The following is a 20,434-nucleotide window of genomic DNA, read 5'->3' on the forward strand; positions in this document are numbered from 1 at the left end:
ACCGGCGCGCCACCATTTCAAGGCTCGGCGGGGGCAGGGGCCGGCGTCGGACTCCACCTCCCGGCAGGCAGTGCGGCGCGAGGGGGGCGGGACTCCATTTCCCAGCAGGCTCCAGGCGGCGGGCGCCGCGGTGCCTTGTGTGGGATGTAAGCGCGGAGGTGGGCGCGGGGGACCGCGGCTAGGACTCTCCTTCGGATTTGGGGGTTGGCTGGGGGCAACTTCCGGACGCACTCTAGGGGGTCGGGGGTGCATTTGTAGAGAGTGAGCGGGACGGCCATTGGTGGACTTCGGGGGGGGTGGTCCTTGGGCCGCACCCCCGGCGGGGCTGGGGAGGGGTCTCTGGGTTGCAGGGGAGAGGGAGGCCTCGGTGCTGCGGCTGAGGGGTCTCGCCGGCGGGAGCCGGGGAGCCGGGGAGAGCAGGGGAAGGGGGCGTGTGTGTGCGTCGGCGGGGTGGAGCCGGGGCCGAGCCTGGGAGGGGGCGCCGGCCGACCCTGCCTCCGTCCCGCGCTCGCCCGCAGGCCGCCGCCCGCCGCCATGGGGCTGAAGGCCGCACAGAAGACGCTGTTCCCGCTGCGCTCCATCGACGACGTGGTGCGCCTGTTCGCCGCCGAGCTGGGCCGGGAGGAGCCGGACCTGGTGCTCCTCTCCCTGGTCCTGGGCTTCGTGGAGCACTTCCTGGCCGTGAACCGCGTCATCCCCACCAACGTGCCCGAGCTCACCTTCCAGCCGAGCCCGGCGCCCGACCCGCCCGGCGGCCTCACCTACTTCCCGGTGGCCGACCTGTCCATCATCGCCGCCCTCTACGCCCGCTTCACGGCGCAGATCCGAGGGGCCGTGGACCTGTCCCTGTACCCGCGGGAGGGCGGCGTCTCCAGCCGCGAGCTGGTGAAGAAGGTGTCCGACGTCATTTGGAACAGCCTCAGCCGCTCCTACTTCAAGGACCGGGCCCACATCCAGTCCCTCTTCAGCTTCATCACAGGTTGGAGGCGGCAGGTGGCGAGGGCACGGAGGCTCCCGCGCCCCCCGGGCCGCCTCTGTGTGGGTGACGGGGCTCTTTGGAGACCTGTGAGCCTTGCGACCTGGGCCAGGTGTCATTTCTCCCTTGGCCGGGAGGGGAGGAGACCAGAGAGGGGAAGTGGTGCGCCGGAGACGGGACCCCACCCCCAGCGCTGCCCCGGGGGTCCTGCCGCCTAGCGGGAGACAGCGAGGGCGACTGCCGACTGGGGAGGTGTCGGGGGACAAGGAGACAGAAAGCGACTTGGAAGGCGCTTGCTCGTGAGAGCCCGGTGGACAGCAGAGGCGTCGACGCCTGGCGCCCTGAGCTGCTCCTGGGCTGGGCAGGACAAGGCGGCAGAGATGTTAGGAGTGCCTGGTGGTGCCGTGTGCCGGAAGGCGTTGGCCAGAGGGTCCTTGTCTTTGCTGTCCCTGTTGTGTGGGTGCAGTGAAATGGGGGGCCCCTTATGGTTGCAGAGAGACAGCAGGGTCCACTGGGGGAGCTGTCGGAGACCCAGAAAGGTCTCTTTTTGGGGGAGGGGGTGTCCATGGGGAGGGAGCGGCTCTGAACACCAGGAGGCGAGGGGTGGGGGTGCACGGCCCGTCACCACCAGGCCTCATGTCACCCACCAAAGCCCGAAAGAGCCTCTGATGGGACCGCCCCTTCCACAGGCACCAAACTGGACAGCTCCGGTGTGGCCTTTGCAGTGGTGGGGGCCTGCCAGGCCCTGGGCCTCCGGGATGTGCACCTGGCCCTGTCCGAGGATCACGCCTGGGTGGTGTTCGGGCCCAACGGGGAGCAGACGGCCGAGGTCACCTGGCACGGCAAGGGCAACGAGGACCGCAGGGGCCAGACGGTGAACGCCGGCGTGGCCGAGCGGGTGCGGTGCCCCCAGCCCCCCTCCGCCCCCCGTGGCCAGCCCTGACACGCCCCCTGCTGCCTGCCAACCTGACGGCCGCTCTGTCCCCTCCTAGAGCTGGCTGTATCTGAAAGGGTCCTACATGCGCTGCGACCGCAAGATGGAGGTGGCGTTTATGGTGTGCGCCATCAACCCCTCCATCGACCTGCACACGGACTCGCTGGAGCTGCTGCAGCTGCAGCAGGTGCGCGGGGGGGGGGCAGCCCCTGGCCCTCCCTGAGCTCCCCCCTCTGTGAAATGGGCGAGGAAGGCCGTGGGGGACAGTGGGATTGACGTAGGAAAGCGCTCTCGTACGTTAGAGGGTTGGCTTCTGGGTTCCGGCCCTGGCCAGCTGGCGGGAGGGGTCCCCGGGGGTTCTGGACCCCACCTCTGCCTGAGGAGCTGAGGACCCCCATCCCCCCACCCAGCTCCTAACGCTCTCCTTTGGCCCCTAGAAGCTGCTGTGGCTCCTGTATGACCTGGGACATCTGGAAAGGTCAGTGGGGGCCCTGGCCCGGACAGGCCTGGAGGGCTGGGGGGCAGAGAGCAGCCTGCACGCGTGTGCTTTCCCAGGTACCCCATGGCACTAGGGAACCTGGCAGACCTGGAGGAGCTGGAGCCCACGCCTGGCCGGCCAGACCCGCTCACCCTCTACCACAAGGTGGGGCACCCAGTCTGGCTGGGATCTGCTGCTGGGGAGTGGGAGGGGCAGGTGAGGAGAGCCTGTGTGCAGGGGCATCGCCCACCCCAGCCGCTGCACTGTTGACAGCATCGAGCACGTGGGAAAGCCAGGGAGAGAAACAGGCCGGGTCTGGGGGAGGGGGCGGGGCACGCCCTCCCCTCCCCTCCCCTCCCGGGGGCCTGCTCTGTGGGGGTCTCCACTGCCCGCCCCTGCAGTCTGGGCCAGGCCTCAGCAGGCAGCCCGGCAGACGCAGGGAGGAGCCGTGGGTTGGGGGCAGCAGGGAGAGGAGGTGGAGGTGGGGGACTCGTGGGGACTCCTGCTGCCCTCCTGGGTGTGGCCTGCTGGGCCGCCTCTCTGAGGCTCTGCTGCCCCCCCCCCCCCCCAGGGCATCGCCTCGGCCAAGGCCTACTACCGGGACGAGCACATCTACCCCTACATGTACCTGGCCGGCTACCACTGTCGCAACCGCAACGTGCGCGAGGCCCTGCAGGCCTGGGCGGACACAGCCACTGTCATCCAGGAGTGAGACTCCCGCCAGGGTCTTCCGCCCACCCCCCTTCCGCCCACCCAAGCCCCGCCCCGTCCTCCACCCTGGGCCCCCTGCCTCCCGCCCTGGCAAGGGGGGGGCTGACTCTGGATTTGGAGCGCAGACTCCGCCCACACACCTGGGCCCCGTAGCGACCCGGGAAAAGGAACCCGGGCCCGTCTCCTCCAGGCCGCTAGGGGCGCCCGCAGGGCCGAGACCCGGGCCCCGTCTCCACCAGGCCGCTAGGGGCGCCCGCAGGGCCGAGACCCGGGCCCCGTCTCCACCAGGCCGCTAGGGGCGCCCACAGGGCCGAGACCCGGGCCCCGTCTCCACCAGGCCGCTAGGGGCGCCCGCAGGGCCGAGACCCGGGCCCGTCTCCACCAGCCGCTAGGGGCGCCCGCAGGGCCGAGACCCGGGCCGTCTCCTCCAGGCTGCTAGGGGCGCCCGCAGGGCCGAGACCCGGGCCCGTCTCCACTAGGCTAGGGGCGCCCGCAGGGCCGAGACCCGGGCCCGTCTCCTCTAGGCCGCTAGGGGCGCCCGCAGGGCCGAGACCCGGGCCCGTCTCCACCAGGCCGCTAGGGGCGCCCGCAGGGCCGAGACCCGGGCCCCGTCTCCACCAGGCGCTAGGGGCGCCCGCAGGGCCGAGACCCAGGCCCGTCTCCACCAGGCCGCTAGGGGCGCCCGCAGGGCCGAGACCCGGGCCCCGTCTCCTCTAGGCCGCTAGGGGCGCCCGCAGGGCCGAGACCCGGGCCCCGTCTCCTCTAGGCCGCTAGGGGCGCCCGCAGGGCCGAGACCCGGGCCCGTCTCCACCAGGCCGCTAGGGGCGCCCGCGGGGCCGAGACCCGGGCCCGTCTCCACCAGGCGCTAGGGGCGCCCGCAAGGCCGAGACCCCACGGCTCCCCACTGCTCTCGCAGCTACAACTACTGCCGCGAGGACGAGGAGATCTACAAGGAGTTCTTTGAGGTGGCCAATGACGTCATCCCCAACCTGCTGAAGGAGGCGGCCAGCTTGCTGGAGACGGGCGAGGAGCGGCCGGGCGAGCAGAGCCAGGTGACCGGCGGGGGCCGGGGCCAGCCGAGGGTCTTGTGTGGGACCCTTTGTCTTCCGGTGAATGGGGAGAATCCCACCTCCCTCACGGCCAGGGCTCCTCCTCCAGTTTGGGGTGGGCCAGGGCTCCGTGCCCAGGTGGGGGCGTGGCCTTGCAGGGCTACGGCGGAAGGGAGTGTGACCCGTGCCCCTCGTCCCGGCGCCCAGGGCACCCAGAGCCAGGGCTCCGCCCTCCAGGACCCCGAGTGCTTCGCCCACCTGCTGCGGTTCTACGACGGCATCTGCAAGTGGGAGGAGGGCAGCCCCACGCCCGTGCTGCACGTGGGCTGGGCCACCTTCCTGGTGCAGTCCCTGGGCCGCTTCGAAGGACAGGTGAGGGCGGAGTGTGTCTCTGGCCGGCTGCAGCCGCAGGAACACCCCCCCCCCCTTAGACTGAGCACGTCTGCGCGTGGGACCCCTGGGTGCAGCGGCCATGGCTGGGCCTGCAGCCCCTCAGCCCGCTCTCCCCGCCGGCCCAGGTGCGGCAGAAGGTGCACATCGTGAGCCGCGAGGCCGAGGCGGCCGAGGCTGAGGAGCCCTGGGGCGAGGAGGCCCGGGAAGGCCGGCGGCGGGGCCCGCGGCGCGAGTCCAAGCCCGAGGAGCCGCCACCGCCCAAGAAGCCCGCGCTGGACAAGGCCCCGGGCCCCGGACAGGCGGCGGCGCCGGCGGCGGCTCCCCCACGGAAGCCCGCAGGGACTGTCCCGGGCGCTGCTCCGGCGCCCGCGCCCGCGGCCTCGCCGCCGCCGGACGGCCCGGTGCTCACTTTCCAGAGCGAGAAGATGAAGGGCATGAAGGAGCTGCTGGTGGCCACGAAGATCAACTCGAGCGCCATCAAGCTGCAGCTCACGGCGCAGTCGCAGGTGCAGATGAAGAAGCAGAAGGTGTCGGCGCCCAGCGACTACACGCTGTCCTTCCTCAAACGCCAGCGCAAGGGCCTCTGAGCGCCGCCGTGCCTGGGGCCGGGCGCACCTTGCCCGGGAGAGGCCCTGGGGGCCCGAGCCCCCGCCCCTAGAACTTAGGTCCGCCTGCAGGACCTGCGAGTCCCGGTGGAGCCCCCGCCCGTGAACCCCGAGCGCCCCTCCCCCCGAGACTGGCCCCAGATCAGAGCAGGACCCTCCCGACGTGCAGCCCACCAGCGGGCCCGCGAGGAAGCCTGAACTCTCCTGTTTTGTACATAGATTTATTTTTCAGTTCCGAGGAAATGAATACATTTTGTTTAAAAAAAAAAAAAGTAAAAGCACATGTCCTTGTTTCATTTGGGAAACTGGGGGTGGGGTAGGAAGTGGACCGCCCCCTCTCGGCCTCGGAGCGCTGGACCTGTGGGGCGGGGCGTGAGGAACCAGAGGTCCGTGCTGGACCCAAGCTCCGCCCCGGCCTCGGGGCTCCCCCGCGCCGCGCAGGGCCGGCCCGCGGGCGCCCCCTCCCGGCCGGGCGGCGGGGCGTCCCCGCTGGCCCCGCCCCCGGCTGGCGCTGGCCCCGCCCCGCTGGCCCCGCCCCGGGCCGCCCGCGCCGCGCAGCGCCGGCTCCGCAGCTCGCGCCCGCCCGGCGCCGGGCCATGGCGCTGCTGCGGGACGTGTCGCTGCAGGACCCGCGGGACCGCTTCGAGCTGCTGCAGCGCGTGGGGGCCGGGACCTATGGCGACGTCTACAAGGTGCGCCGCGCGGGAGCGCCGGGGGCAGGGCGCCCCGCCGCGGATCCGGCCCCCAGCCCCGCCCCCTCCTCAGCCCACTTGCCCCGCTCCGTCCCCGCAGGCCCGCGACACGGTCACGTCCGAACTGGCCGCCGTGAAGATAGTCAAGCTGGACCCAGGTGAGGGCCCGGGCGGGGCCTGCGCGCCCGCGCGCGCGTCTGAGGGGCGGAGACCCCCTGCGAGGCAGGGCACCTGTCCGGCCGGGAGGGAGGGAGGCGCTGCGTGCCCATTTTGCAGATGGCGGTACTGAGTCAGGGCGACCCCTGCGTGCACCCCCCCACCCAGTGACGCCCTGTGCTCCCCAGGAGACGACATCAGCTCTCTCCAGCAGGAAATCACCATCCTGCGGGAGTGCCGCCACCCCAACGTGGTGGCCTACATCGGCAGCTACCTCAGGTGAGGCCGCTCGTGCGCGCACCCCGGCAGCCCCGCGGCGGCCTGCCGTGTGCCCACGCCGGCTCTGTGTCCCCAGGAATGACCGTCTGTGGATCTGCATGGAGTTCTGTGGCGGGGGGTCCCTGCAGGAGATTTACCACGGTGAGGGCCTTGGCCTCCCCGCCTCGCCCCAGGGGGCGCCGGAGGAGAGCCGGGGTGCGGCGGGGGGGGCCCTGGACCTGGGCTGCTCTCCATTGCTGACCGGCTGGCTGTGTGACCTTGAGAGGAACGCTGTCCATCTCTGGGCTCCTGTCCCAGACCCTGCTGGGAGGGGGCATGGCCAGCGCCGCCGCCACCTGGCACGGCCGGCGCCTGGCCCCAGCCCTCCCTCTCCCTTTCAGCCACCGGGCCCCTGGAGGAGCGGCAGATAGCCTATGTGTGTCGGGAGGCACTGAAGGTAGCGGGACCCGAGGGTGCTCTCAGCCCCAGCCCCAGGACGCGGGCGGAGGCCCCCGCCCCCGCGGGTGGAGAGCCCCAAGCAGGGCTGGCCCCGAGGGGCTGCGGTCCCGGGGGTGGGGGGAGAAGGTGCCCCAGCCCTGTTGCCGGAAGTAGCCCATTTCCCTCTTGGCTCGGTCACTTCCTGTTTGGGGAGAGGGGAGGAGGAAGCGGCTTGGGTGGGGGGCCCCACTGGCAAGAGGGGTTCAGCAGAGGGGAGCGTGCTGGGGCGCTGCCCTCAGGGCCCCCTGCTTGTCCCCAGGGCCTACATCACTTGCACTCTCAAGGGAAGATACACAGAGACATCAAGGTAGGGGTCTGGCTGGGGGGGCTGGGGGAGGGGGGAGGTGGCCTGGGGGGGTGGGCAGGGCCGGATGCTCTCTCCCGCGTCCCCACAGGGCGCCAACCTGCTGCTCACGCTCCAGGGAGACGTCAAGCTGGGTCAGTACCCCCACCCCGGGACGCCCTCGGGGTGAGGAGCCTGGGCGCGGGCCGGTGTCCTGGGGCATGGCGCCTTGGCCGTGGAGCCTAGAAACGGATACCCCTTTCTGCTCGCGGCTGGAGGGCTGAGCGTGTCCAGCGCTGGCAGGCGGTCAGGCAGGGGGCCGGGTGCAGGGTGCCTGACCCTGCTCAGGAGGAGGGCCCGCCCGTGCCTGGGCCTGTGGGAGCCGTGGGCGCCTCCACCAGGTGCATCCTGAGCTCCAGTGGGGGGTGGGGGGAGTGGCAGCCTGAGCTTTCTTCCCCCAGCTGACTTTGGGGTGTCAGGCGAGCTCACGGCGTCCGTGGCCAAGAGGAGATCTTTCATCGGGACCCCGTACTGGTGAGGGGGGCGCCTGTGGCAGAGGGGACGGGGGGGGCCTCCACTGGCGACCCCCAGGCCGTCCCATCTGTGACCCTGTGACATCTGTGACTCCAGGATGGCCCCGGAGGTGGCCGCCGTGGAGCGCAAAGGCGGCTACAATGAGCTGTGCGACGTCTGGGCCCTGGGCATCACGGCCATCGAGCTGGGCGAGCTGCAGCCACCGCTGTTCCACCTGCACCCCATGAGGTCAGCCCCACACCGGCCTCCTGCCTGACCCTCGCCCCGACCTAGACGTCCGCCTTAACCCTGTGCCCTCCGCAGGGCCCTGATGTTGATGTCCAAGAGCAGCTTCCAGCCACCCAAGCTGAGGGACAAGGCCCGCTGGTGAGGGCCCTGCCCCGGTTCCGCCAGCCGCAGCCGCCACAGCGAGCCCCCGGGCCCAGGACCCTGGGCGGGCAGGAGGCTGGTGATGCAGGAGCCCCGGGTTGCAACAGCGCTGTCGCTTGGGCCCAGGGGCCGCTTCTGGGGGGTGGCAGGCGGCCCCCTGCAAAAGGGCTAACCTGGACCCGGGGGCGGGGCGGGGGTGCTCTTGTGCCCACTAGGACCCAGAATTTTCACCACTTCCTCAAGCTGGCCCTGACCAAGAACCCCAAGAAGAGGCCAACGGCAGAGAGGCTGCTGCAGGTGGGGGCGGGGCCGGGCCGGGGGCGGGGCCTTGCCGCCTGGGATCAGGGCCTGGTGGAGCGGGGCCGACCTGGGCAGCGCCGTCTCCGTCTTGCAGCACCCGTTCACCACCCAGCAGCTCCCTCGGGCCCTCCTCACGCAGCTCTTGGACAAGGCCAGTGACCCCCACCTGGGAACCCCCTCCCCCGAAGATTGCGAGCTGGAGGTAAGAGTGGGCTGGGGAAGCTGTCCCAGGGTGACCTGGCGGGAGGAGCCCAAGGCTGGGGGCTTCCCCGGATGAGCCCACCCGTTAGGAATCCCTGCCGGGCTGGATCTGGCCTCCCTGGCACCCACCCCCCTCGGTAGCGTCCTGCTCGGCGCCAGCTTCCTCATTTGGGGGGTGGGCGTGCTGTCTGATCTGCGGGTGGTCTGGGGGCTGTGGTGGCTGCGTGCGAAGCCCCCGGCGGCCCTCCCGCTCCACGCTCTGTCCTAGACCTACGACATGTTCCCAGACACCATCCACTCCCGGGGACAGCATGGCCCTGCCGAGAGGACTCCGTCGGAGATCCAGTGTGAGTGTGGGGGCGGGGAGCCCCGGTATGCACGGCTTTGGCCTGAGCGTGGGCGTTCACCCTGAGCCCCTAACCCCCGTGCTCCGGGCACCCCAGTCCACCAGGTGAAATTCGGCGCCCCGCGCAGGAAGGAAACGGACCCGCTGAACGAGCCGGTGAGGGGCAGGCCCGGGGGCGCTCGCGGACGTAGGGCAGGGGCTGCCCGGGCCCCTGGGCCCCTGCCCTGTCCTTGGCCGGCTCTCCCGAGCCTCCTGCCCATCACCCTCCCCCCGCCCCTGCTGCCCGTCTCGTGGCCGCTGTCTCATGGTGCCTCTCTCTGCCTCGGCTTCTCCAGTGGGAGGAAGAGTGGACACTACTGGGCAAGGAGGAGCTCAGTGGGTGAGTGAGGGCGAGGGAGGCGTGGGGAGCGGCTGGGGCAGCCCCAGGCTGACCTCTGACCCCTCCCCCCACCCCCAGGAGCCTGTTGCAGTCGGTCCAGGAGGCCCTGGAGGAAAGGTGACAGGCTGGGGGCCGGGCAGGGGGCAGCCAGGCCTGGGTGCCCCCGGGGAGTGGCGTCTCACGCCTCCCCCCCTCCCCCCGCAGGAGCCTGACCATCCGGCCAGCCGAGGGCCTGCAGGTGCACGTGGAGCTGGCTGAGCGGGGGCCGCCGGGGGGTCCTGGGTACCTGCTGCAGCAGCCCGGCCGGGCCTCGCCCTCCTGCCAGGAGCTGGACTCCCCGGACGATGCCACAGGGACCATCAAGCGGGCCCCCTTCTCGGGGCCGCCCCCTGCCCAGCCTGAGGCTGAGGATTCTCCTACCAGCCTCTCGGGTGAGGCCCGGGTCAGGGAGGCCAGAGCAGGTGTGGGGTGTGTGTGTGTGTGTGTGTGACTGAGCCCGGGTGTGGGAGGCCAGGAGCAGGTGTGGGGTGTGTGTGTGTGTGTGTGTGTGTGTGTGACTGAGCCCGGGTGTGGGAGGCCAGGAGCAGGTGCGGGGTGTGTGTGTGTGTGTGTGTGTGTGTGTGTGACTGAGCCCGGGTGAGGGAGGCCAGGAGCAGGTGCGGGGTGTGTGTGTGTGTGTGTGTGTGTGTGAGACTGAGCCCGGGTGTGGGAGGCCAGGAGCAGGTGCGGGGTGTGTGTGTGTGTGTGTGTGTGTGTGAGAGACTGAGCCCGGGTGTGGGAGGCCAGGAGCAGGTGCGGGGTGTTTGTGTGTGTGTGTGTGTGTGACTGAGCCCGGGTGTGGGAGGCCAGGAGCAGGTGCAGTGTGTGTGTGTGTGTGTGTGTGTGTGTGACTGAGGTCCAGGTGTGGGAGGCCAGGAGCAGGTGTGGGGTGTGTGTGTGTGTGTGTGTGTGTGACTGAGCCCGGGTGTGGGAGGCCAGAGCAGGTGCAGGGTGTTTGTGTGTGTGTGTGTGTGTGACTGAGCCCGGGTGTGGGAGGCCAGGAGCAGGTGCGGTGTGTGTGTGTGTGTGTGTGACTGAGGTCCAGGTGTGGGAGGCCAGGAGCAGGTGTGGGGTGTGTGTGTGTGTGTGTGTGTGTGTGTGACTGAGCCCGGGTGTGGGAGGCCAGGAGCAGGTGCGGTGTGTGTGTGTGTGTGACTGAGGTCCAGGTGTGGGAGGCCAGGAGCAGGTGTGGGGTGTGTGTGTGTGTGTGTGTGTGTATGTGTGACTGAGCCCGGGTGTGGGAGGCCAGGAGCAGGTGTGGGGTGCGGGGTGTGTGTGTGTCACTGGGGCCGGAAGTCACGGGGACCGGTGCTTGCAGGAACCCTGCCCCTGTCTCCAGCAGCCCCTGACAGCTCCCCACTGCTGCCCGCCGCCTGGTCCACCATAAAGCAGAGAGAGGACCCCGAGGTGAGGAGGTGAGGGTGCCCTGGGGAGGCGGGCGGTAGGCAGCGGGAGTGTCACCCCGGCTCACTCCCTCCCCCACTTCCTTCCATCCCAGAGGTCGTCCTGCCACGGGCTCCCCCCGACCCCCAAAGTACACGTGAGTGCCCCGCCACCCTACAGCCCTGCGGCCCGCCTGCAGCACCCCTGCACCCCCTCATCAGCCTCCGGCCCCTCCGCAGATGGGCGCCTGCTTCTCCAAGGTGTTCAACGGCTGTCCTCTGCGCATCCATGCCGCGGTCACCTGGGTCCACCCTGTGACTCGGGGTAGGCGGGGCAGGCGGGGGCAGGAGCGGGGTCCCTTGTCAGAGGCCCTGGTGACCTCTGACCCCGTCCCCAAACCCGCAGACCAGTTCCTGGTGGTGGGGGCCGAGGAGGGTGTCTACACCCTCAACCTACACGAGCTGCACGAGGACACGCTGGAGAAGGTGAGGGGCGGGGGGCGAGGGCCGGGGGCCGGGGGGCGGGGGGCAGGGGGCGGGGTCCGGGGGGTCCAGGGGGCAGGGGGTGGGGGTCCGGGGGGCGGGGGGCTGGGGGGCAGGGGCCGGGGGGCCGGGGGGCCCGGGGGCAGGGGGCCTGGGGGGCGGGAGGCTGGGGGGCCGGGGGGCCGGGGCCGGGGCCGGGGCCGGGGGCCGGGGGCCGGTGCTGAGCTGCCCCGTGCCCTGTGTCCCGCAGCTGATTTCACACCGCTGCTCCTGGCTCTACTGTGTGAACAACGTGCTGCTGTCACTCTCAGGTACCAGGGGGGGCAGGCCGCCCCCTCCCACCCCCGCACCTGCCCCCTGCCCCCTGCCCACCGCCCGCCTGCCGCCGGCTCTCATCCAGCCCCCTCTCCCGCCCTCCCCGGCAGGGAAATCCACGCACATCTGGGCCCACGACCTCCCCGGCCTGTTTGAGCAGCGCAGGCTCCAGCGGCAGGTTCCTCTCTCCATCCCCACCAACCGCCTCACCCAGCGCATCATCCCCAGGTGGGGGCCCGGCTGTGCGGGGCTGGGGGAGGTGAGGGCGAGGGCGGGCCGGGGCGGGGAGCAGGGTGGGCTGGGCGGGGCAGTGGGGATCTGGGCTGCCCTGCAGGAGGGGCAGCAGCCCAAGCGGAAGTGCAGCCAGGCCAGGGTTTGGCCTGCGCGGGGAGTACCCTCTAAGGATCCTTCTCTTCGTTGTCTTAACCGACTCCCGGGTCCGGAGTGGGGCTGGCTTCAGGCTCAGCTGGATCCAGGCCTTCTGGTACCTGCATCTCTCGGCTGTTTCCTCATCGCCTTCACGCTCATGGGGGCTCTCTGCTCAGGCGGTGGCTGCCCGTGGTGGTCCCAGGCCCACGTTCCATGAGCAACCAACCCAGTGGGACCGGAAGCTCAGTTTCCGTGTCGCTCCCACGGGAGTCCCTGGGCTGGTCCCTGTGGGTCCAGCTTGAGGATGTGCCCACCCTGAGCCAAACCCAGAGCAGGGCCTGAGGGAGGAGGACCCGGGTCGTCTCGCCGACAGGAAGCGCTGGCAGACGAGAGGCAGCTGTTGGCTGGGTGCATGCCGGGAAGGGGGCCGTGGGGGAGGGGAGGCGGCCAGGCCGGCGCACAGAAAGGAGGCGGTGGGGGCCAGGCTGAGGCATGGTGAGACCCGGGCAGCCCAGCCCGAGCCGCAGGACTGGCAGGACCGGGGGGCTGTTGGAGGCAGGGGGGGGGACCGGCTGAGCCAAGGAGCGTTCCAGAGAGAGAACCTGTCAGCCTCGGGCTTTGTGAGCCCGCGCGGGGCGGGGCCGTGGGAGCAGAGTGAGTGAGTGAGTGAGCACCTCGCTGGCACCTTGCGTGGCCAAGCAGTGTTCTGGGCAGAAGGTCCATCCGGGACTACAGAAGCCCGGCCCGAGGCCTGGAGCGCGGGGCAGGAGGCTGGGCGCGGGCCTGCAGCTTCACGTGTGGACTGCGAGTGGGGCAGCGGGGCTCAAGCCAGCGCTCCGAGGGGGGCTGCTGGGTGTTGCAGCTCAGTGGGCAGCACCACAGCGCCAGCCCTGAGAACGTGCTGTGTGGGCAGGGACCTGGGCAAGGTGATGGAGCGGCCCAGGGACGTGGGGGCAGCAGCCTAGGAGCACGGCTGGCCAGTGCCAGGTCCTGGGTGGGATTTCCTGAGGGCTGATGGAGGATGGGAGAGAGGCGTGGAGGATGGGAGAGAGGCGTGGAGGATGGGAGAGAGGAGTGGAGGATGGCTCGGGGCTGCCGGCTGGGGCACCGGGGAGGACAGAGCTGTCAGAGCCGGGGGTGGAGCTTCCTCCATTTCGCCGCCCCTAAGATGCTTATTGGATGGGCAAGAGGGCGCTCCCGGCGGTCCAGGGCTGGATGCGGCTGCGGGCTCAGGTGCTGCCAGGACCCGGCGGCCAGGGGCGGCGCCCGTGGGGAGCCGGGCGGGCTGGGCCCTTCCTGTGGTGCTCAGTGCGGTGCTGCATCTGGAGCCCGGTGGCCTCTGGGCCGTGGCCCAGGACCTGCAGGAAGCGGGCCCCACAGAGCCCCCACCGAGTCACAGGCGGCTCCGGGCCTGTTAGGAAATCACGCAGTCCCAGGGTCCCCTTCGAGGGTAAAGAGCGGGGAACCGGAATTGTCTGCAGGGAAATACAAATACAGAAATGTGTGCCTCTGACCCCGGGGGAGGGCCAGCGGGGGGGTGGGGGGGGCGGGAGTGGGGAGACCCAGGGAGAGGGAGGGTGGAGGGCAGGCGTCCGCTTCCTCTCAGTGTGGCCCCGTCCCTGCAGAAGGGGCCGCCAGGGTCGCGGGGAGGAGGCGGCAGGGCTGCCACTGCGTACCCCGTTCCCCAGGGAACGAGCACCCGCCACTCCCACCACTTCTCCCAGGCAGCCCCGGAAGTCCACCCAGGGGCCTCAGAGGCAGTGGCTGAGAACACACCGCTTGCCACCTGGCGTCCTGTGGCCTCCCCGGGCCCATTTGCCCATCTGTGAAATGGGCCGGGAGCGGAGGGGAGCGGTGGGCCTTTGCCTCCGGGGGCTCGCGGAGGCTCAGAGCAGGTAGAAGAGAGGACAGGAGCGCTGCGAGTGTGTGCGCTCTTCCCGGGGCCCCTGTAGCACAGAGGTGAAGGGACTGGTTCCCCGCCGCACCGAGCTGGGGCCAATTCTGTGACCACGACCCCTGGAATTCTGTGACCACGACCCCTGGAATTCTGTGACCACGACCCCTGGCCTCGGCGGGGGAGACGCCCCCGGCTGCGGAGCTGTCACTGTGTCTCTCCGAGCCTCCTGAGTGCCCACCGGTGCCACCTGGGACACACGTGTGCCCTGCTTGTGACCCCGCAGGCGCTTCGCCCTGTCCACCAAGATCCCTGATACCAAAGGCTGCCTCCAGTGTCGCGTGGGTAAGAGTGGGCCGGGCGGGGCCGGGCCGGGCGGGGACGGGACACAGGCCCGGCCCGGTGCCCACCGCACGCCCCTCTCGCAGTGCGGAACCCCTACACGGGCAGCACCTTCCTGCTGGCTGCCCTGCCCGCCAGCCTGCTCCTGCTGCAGTGGTACGAGCCACTGCAGAAGTTCCTGCTGCTCAAGGTAGGGGCGGCGGGGGACCCCCCCGGGACCCCCCGGCAGGTGCTGGAGGGCCTAGGGGCGGCGGGGGACCCCCCCGGGACCCCCCGGCAGGTGCTGGAGGGCCTAGGGGCGGCGGGGGACCCCCCCGGGACCCCCCGGCAGGTGCTGGAGGGCCTAGGGGCGGCGGGGGACCGCCCCGGGACCCCCCGGCAGGTGCTGGAGGGCCTAGGGGCGGCGGGGGACCCCCCCGGGACCCCCGGCAGGTGTTGGAGGGCCTAGGGGCGGTGGGGGACCCCCCCGGGACCCCCGGCAGGTGTTGGAGGGCCTAGGGGCGGTGGGGGACCCCCCCGGAACCCCCCGCAGGTGTTGGAGGGCCTAGGGGCGGCGGGGGACCCCCCCCGGGACCCCCCGGCAGGTGCTGGAGGGCCTAGGGGCGGCGGGGGGACACCCCCCCGGGACCCCCCGGCAGGTGCTGGAGGGCCTAGGGGCGGCGGGGGACACCCCGGGACCCCCGGCAGGTGTTGGAGGGCCTAGGGGCGGCGGGGGACCCCCCCCGGGACCCCCCGGCAGGTGCTGGAGGGCCTAGGGGCGGTGGGGGACCCCCCCGGGACCCCCCGCAGGTGTTGGAGGGCCTAGGGGCGGCGGGGGACCCCCCGGCACCCCCCCGCAGGTGCTGGAGGGCCTAGAGGCGGCGGGGGACACCCCCGGGACCCCCCCGCAGGTGCTGGAGGGCCTAGGGGTGGTGGGGGACACCCCGGGACCCCCCGGCAGGTGCTGGAGGGCCTAGGGGTGGCGGGGGACACCCCGGGACTCCCCCCGCAGGTGCTGGAGGGCCTAGGGGTGGTGGGGGACACCCCGGGCCCCCCAGCAGGTGCTGGAGGGCCTAGGGGTGGTGGGGGACCCCCCGGCACCCCCCCGCAGGTGTTGGAGGGCCTAGGGGTGGCGGGGGACACCCCGGGACTCCCCCCGCAGGTGCTGGAGGGCCTAGGGGTGGTGGGGGACCCCCCGGCACCCCCCCGCAGGTGCTGGAGGGCCTAGGGGCGGCGGGGGACACCCCGGGCCCCCCAGCAGGTGTTGGAGGGCCTAGGGGCGGCGGGGGACACCCCCGGGCCCCCCGGCAGGTGCTGGAAGGCCTAAGGGCGGCAGGGGACACCCCGGGACCCCCCCGGCAGGTGTTGGAGGGCCTAGGGGCGGCGGGGGACACCCCCGGGCCCCCCGGCAGGTGCTGGAAGGCCTAAGGGCGGCAGGGGACACCCCGGGACCCCCCCGCAGGTGCTGGAGGGCCTAGGGGCGGTGGGGGACACCCCGGCACCCCCCCGCAGGTGTTGGAGGGCCTAGGGGCGGTGGGGGACACCCCGGCACCCCCCCGCAGGTGTTGGAGGGCCTAGGGGCGGCGGGGGACACCCCGGGCCCCCCAGCAGGTGTTGGAGGGCCTAGGGGCGGCGGGGGACACCCCGGGCCCCCCAGCAGGTGTTGGAGGGCCTAGGGGTGGTGAGGGACACCCCCGGGCCCCCCGGCAGGTGCTGGAAGGCCTAGGGGCGGTGGGGGACACCCCGGGCCCCCCGGCAGGTGTTGGAGGGCCTAGGGGCGGCGGGGGACACCCCGGGCCCCCCGGCAGGTGTTGGAGGGCCTAGGGGCGGCGGGGGACACCCCCGGGACCCCCCGGCAGGTGTTGGAAGGCCTAGGGGTGGTGGGGGACACCCCAGGCCCCCCGGCAGGTGCTGGAGGGTCTAGGGGGCGCAATGGCGGCCTGAACCTGCTGCTGTCGCCCACCCCCACCCCCACCCCCAGAACTTCTCCAGCCCCTTGCCCAGCCCGGTCGGGATGCTCGAGCCGCTGGTGCTGGACGGGAAGGAGCTGCCGCAGGTGTGCGTGGGGGCCGAGGGCCCGGAGGGGCCGGGCTGCCGCGTCCTCTTCCACATCCTGCCCCTGGAGGCCGGCCTGACGCCCGACATCCTCACCCCGCCAGGTGAGCGGGGGCGGGGGCAAGGAGAGAGAGCGAGGGGGAGGCAGCAGGCGCTCAGGGCCTCCGCGGACGCCTGTGGCCGGGGGCGGCCGGGTGGGGTCTGGAAGGACTGCATTAGCCCACGGGCTGGGCAGACGCTGCTGGGGACAGAGGGGGGTCTGGGCGGGCAGTGGGTGTCGTGACGGTCAGGCACTCAGCGGCCAAGGGAGGGTGCACCAGGGCCAGCGCCCTCCTGGTGCCAGGGCCCCACACGTGGGACGTCACTCTTCTCTTCTTCTTCTTCTTCTTTTTTTTTTTTTTTTTTTTTAAGATTTTTGTTTATTTTACTTGAAAGTCACAGTTATACAGAGAGAGAAGGAGAGGCAGAGAGAGAGAGAGAGAGAGAGAGAGAGAGAGAGAGGTCTTCCATCCGCTGGTTCACTCCCCAGTTGGCCACAATAGCCAGAGCTGCGCTGATCAGGAGCCAGGAGCTTCTTCCTGGTCTCCCATATGGATGCAGGGGCCCAAGCACTCGGGCCGTCTTCTACTGCTTTCCCAGGCCACAGCAGGGAGCTGGGTCGAAGTGGAGCAGCCGGGACTTGAACTGGCGCCCACATGGGGCGCCAGCCCTGCAGGTGGCAGCTTAACCTGCTGTGTCACGAATGCTGGTCCCTTTTTGCTCCACTTCCAATCCAGTTCCCTGCTAATGCTTGGAAAAGCAGTGGAAGATGACCCACGTGCTTGGGCTCCTGCCGCCCATGTGGGAGACACAGATGGAGCTAAACGAAAACGAAAGACTTATTTGAAAGATGGAGGGAGAGACAGAGAGATCGTCATCTACAGAGAGATCTTCTAAATGCATGCAGAGGCCAGGGCTGGGGCCGAGCCAAAGCCAGGAGCAGAACTCTGGGTCTCCCATGTGGGTGGCCAGGCCCCGAGCACTTGGGCTGTCGCCTTCCCCAGCCAGTTAGCAGGGAGCTGAATTGGAAACAGCAGCTAGGACAAGAACCAGGCGCTCTGATGTGGGATGCTGGCGTCCGTGTGACAGCGTCACCTGTGCCACAGGTGCCCACCCCAGGATTCCATTGTTAATCCCCACCAAAGTGCCCTTGCCGGCTCCCCACAGGCCCTAGGCTGCGTCCCTGCCCTGTGGGAGCCTCAGGTCCCCAGCGTGGAGTGAGATGGAAGAGCCAAGTGCCTGCCTCCCCCTCCCCCCATGTCCTCGAGCTGCTCGCTCAGGCCCGATCTTCCTTCTCTGCCCTAGAGGGGATCCCGGGCTCGGCCCAGCAAGTGATCCAGGTGGACAGGGACACGGTCCTGGTCACCTTTGAACGTGAGTGCCCCCGGGGCCGGGTCTGGGGGCGGCTTCCACGGCCGGAGCCACCCCATCCCCACCCGCCGCCCCTCCCCCCACGCAGGCTGCGTGAGGATCGTCAACCTGCAGGGCGAGCCCACAGCCACGCTGGCCCCCGAGCTGACCTTCGACTTCCCCATCGAGACTGTGGGTGAGTGAGCCGCGGCGGGGGCCCCTCGCGGGGGCCGTCCTGGCTGCATGCCGTGGGTCAGCGAAGGCTCACGGCTGCCCGGCCCCGCAGTGTGCCTGCAGGACAGCGTGCTGGCCTTTTGGAGCCACGGCCTGCAGGGCCGCAGCCTGGACACCAACGAGGTGAGCGGGCCTCGGGGGCCTGGCGTCGCCCACGCCGCTGTCCCCGTGTCTCTGGAGAGGACGTGCCGGGATGGGCTCAGTGTCCCTCTCCCCAGGTGACCCAGGAGATCACGGACGAGACGAGGATCTTCCGAGTGCTTGGGGCCCACAGGTAGGCGGTGGCCGCACGGCCGGCCCGGGGCCGGGGCCGCGAGGACGGTGGCTCACCCGGCTCCTCTCCCCCCAGAGACATCGTCCTGGAGAGCACCCCCACCGGCAACCCGGGCGCGCACAGCAACCTCTACATCCTCACGGGCCACCAGAGCACCTACTGAGCGGCCCCCGGCCCCTCCCCCGCCACAGGGGCCGCGCGGGGGGGCTGCCGAGCGGGGAGCCCCGAGCCCACCCACACCTCAGCAATAACTGGACCACAGGGAACCGCCTTCGCCCCCTCGTCCCCGCGGCAGCCCGGTCTCTTGCGCCCCGCGCCAGGGGGGCGGGGGCGACCTGGCCCATCCATTCCGTTTTATTCTGCGTTTCCTTTCCACTCATTCTGCCGAGAGTCTACCCCCCCCCCCCGCCCCCGGCTCCGTCCTGGGACAGGGATCTGCCATTAAAGCTGGTTTGTCTTACTCCGCTGGTCCCTCTGGGCTGGGGGCGGGAGGGTGAGCCCATCATCCCCCCAGCACCCCTTGCGTGGGCAGCTGGTTGGTGGTGTGCACACACGGGGGAGGGCGGGGAGCCCCGCTCAGAATCAGCCCGCAGCCTGGCAGTGGGGGCCTCCGTGCAGCTTAGCACTTGGAGGGCGCAGGCGGAGTGGGGGTGGGGCAGACCTGCTCCAAGTAGGATCTCAGCAGGGAGCCCCTGGAAGGGCCGAGAAGGGGCCCGGGGAGGGGGGTGCTGTTCCATCCAGCCCTCGGGACAGCGCCCGCCGTGGTGAGGACCCTCACGAGACCTGGGGCTCGCTCCCGACTCCCGGCTGCGGCGCCGGTATCCGTACCCCGCGTCCGGCCAGGACTGAGGGACCACAGCGGGAAGAGTCGCCTGTGTCTGTCTGACAGACACAGGGGGGCTTCAGAAAGTTCGCAAAGGACGAAATTAAAAGTTTATTTTGTGCAAAACAAAATCGAAATCCGTGCATGTGGGGGGACTCACTGGGCCTACCCACCGCTGGCAACACTGGCATCCCGACCCAGTGCCGTTCAAGGCCCACTCTCCGCCTCTGGGCCAGCTTCCTGTTAAGGGGCCCGGGAAGGCAGCGGCAGATGGCCCAAGGACTTGTGTCCCGGCCACCCCTGTTGGAAGCCAGGATGGAGTCGCTGGCTCCTGGCCTCGGCTTGGCCCAGACCTCGCTGTTGTGACAGAGAGAGAAATCTTCCGTCTACTGGTTCCCTCCCAAATGGCCAGAATGCCCAGGTCTCCCCCGTGGCGGCCAGGGGCCCAAGTCCTTGGACCATCATTTGCTGATTCCCAGGCACGTTCGCAGGGAGCCGGAGTGACCAGCGCTCACTGGCATGGCGAGTGACGGCGTAGCCCGCGGTGCGGTGCCGCGACTCCAGCTCCATCAGCGCAGTGTTCAGTTCCACTCTCCCGGAAGCTTTGCCTCGATTCCCGGAGTCTCCTCAGCGCCAGGACCCGGAGCAGCCCTCACGAAGGGCCGTCCCCCCCGCAGGAGCCACAAGCTCCGGCCCACTCGCTCCTGTGGACCCTGGGCTGGTGCTCCAGGGCCTGCAGCCCTCCCGCCGCCCGGCACTGACTGGCAGGGGGAGGACAAGGAGGCAGGGCGGGAGCTGGCCTCGGTACACAGCCAGGGCCAGGTCTGAGAGGGTGGACGATGGGTCAGGTCTCGAGTTTGGCCCCGCTGTCACCCTCCTGGCATTCAAAGGCCAGTGTCTGAGTAGCGACGTCTCCAGGCCCGGTGGTTGGTCATTCACTACTTGGTGAATGAAGACACGCGTGGGTGGGCCGGGTGCCGGGCAGCTCCATAGACGTCCCGTGGTCCCCTTGCCCGCCTCACAGCTCTGACTCCTTCCAGTGCCTAGGGGAGGGGACTCAGGCTGCAATGGGGAGCCAGCCCTGGGGAGCAGACGCGTTTCCAATGTCCCAGGCGCTCACACCCGTCCTCCCCAGGAGTCCCGAGGGAGGGATCAGGTGCCTTCCTGGTTCTGAAGGTTTGCACGCGTCTGGAGGGCATCTGATGGGCCACGTGGGGCCAGGGGGACAGAAACACTTCTCCACGCTTCTTGGAGCTGGCGGCAGGGGTGGGGTGGGTGAGCCCAGGGAGCAGGGGCCTGGGACCCTCAGCCCCAGGGGTGCTGGGGCAGGCGGCCTGCTGCCTTCAGAGCAGCAGGCGGCACACAGCGCCACCTTGTGGCGGCTCATCCGGCCCTCCGTCTGCAGAGTGGGCTTGGCGGTGTAGGACAGGAGTCCCTGGTAAAATGTTTGCGGCTGGCGGGCAGGCCCAGCGCCAGAGCCCAGGAAGCTGGGGGCGGGGGGGGGGGCACTCACTGAGAGGAAAGACACGCCCTGCTCTGTCACTGACAGCCCTTGCCCACGGCACAGTGCGGTCCCCCGGCAGCCTGTCCCCCAGGTCTCTTCTGAGCCTTTCTGAAGTGCTTAGGCATATTTAAACAATTCGATCTATTTTATTTGCCTGCTTTTCTATGTCACGGTTAACAGCCACGTACTG

The 20,434-nt window shown here is 70.5% G+C and overlaps 2 protein-coding genes across 5 annotated transcripts; both read left to right on the forward strand.

The window, feature by feature from the left end:
• The first annotated feature begins 58 nt into the window (after positions 1–58).
• On the forward strand, positions 59–5,425 carry MEN1 (menin 1). Of its 3 annotated transcripts, none has more exons than XM_070068856.1 (10): positions 59–158; positions 519–979; positions 1,666–1,874; positions 1,969–2,097; positions 2,348–2,388; positions 2,466–2,553; positions 2,960–3,096; positions 4,016–4,151; positions 4,356–4,520; positions 4,667–5,425. In XM_070068856.1, exons 2-10 carry the CDS (start codon positions 535–537, stop codon positions 5,126–5,128), a joined length of 1,812 nt encoding a protein of 603 aa, XP_069924957.1. In that variant the 5' UTR covers positions 59–158; positions 519–534; the 3' UTR covers positions 5,129–5,425. The 3 variants fall into 3 exon arrangements, with proteins under 3 accessions (XP_069924957.1, XP_069924956.1, XP_069924958.1); XM_070068855.1 differs by having other exon boundaries at positions 77–146; XM_070068857.1 differs by having other exon boundaries at positions 136–203.
• Positions 5,426–5,684: 259 nt separating this feature from the next.
• On the forward strand, positions 5,685–18,871 carry MAP4K2 (mitogen-activated protein kinase kinase kinase kinase 2). 2 transcript variants are annotated; one of them, XM_070068852.1, is made up of 31 exons: positions 5,685–5,838; positions 5,939–5,996; positions 6,183–6,273; positions 6,350–6,414; positions 6,654–6,709; positions 7,010–7,057; positions 7,146–7,188; positions 7,495–7,567; positions 7,664–7,795; positions 7,871–7,933; positions 8,152–8,233; positions 8,331–8,438; positions 8,706–8,784; positions 8,881–8,939; positions 9,119–9,162; positions 9,241–9,279; positions 9,367–9,623; positions 10,520–10,608; positions 10,700–10,741; positions 10,824–10,908; positions 10,990–11,069; positions 11,317–11,377; positions 11,492–11,609; positions 13,931–13,989; positions 14,073–14,176; positions 15,947–16,124; positions 17,365–17,433; positions 17,519–17,605; positions 17,696–17,766; positions 17,862–17,917; positions 17,993–18,871. In XM_070068852.1, the coding sequence occupies exons 1-31, from the start codon at positions 5,743–5,745 to the stop codon at positions 18,078–18,080; spliced, it is 2,580 nt and encodes an 859-aa protein (XP_069924953.1). In that variant the 5' UTR covers positions 5,685–5,742; the 3' UTR covers positions 18,081–18,871. The 2 variants fall into 2 exon arrangements, with proteins under 2 accessions (XP_069924953.1, XP_069924954.1); XM_070068853.1 differs by having other exon boundaries at positions 9,367–9,593.
• The last annotated feature ends 1,563 nt before the right edge of the window (positions 18,872–20,434 follow it).

Source organism: Oryctolagus cuniculus, chromosome 1 (genome assembly GCF_964237555.1).
Source record: "Oryctolagus cuniculus chromosome 1, mOryCun1.1, whole genome shotgun sequence".
NCBI lineage: Eukaryota > Metazoa > Chordata > Mammalia > Lagomorpha > Leporidae > Oryctolagus > Oryctolagus cuniculus.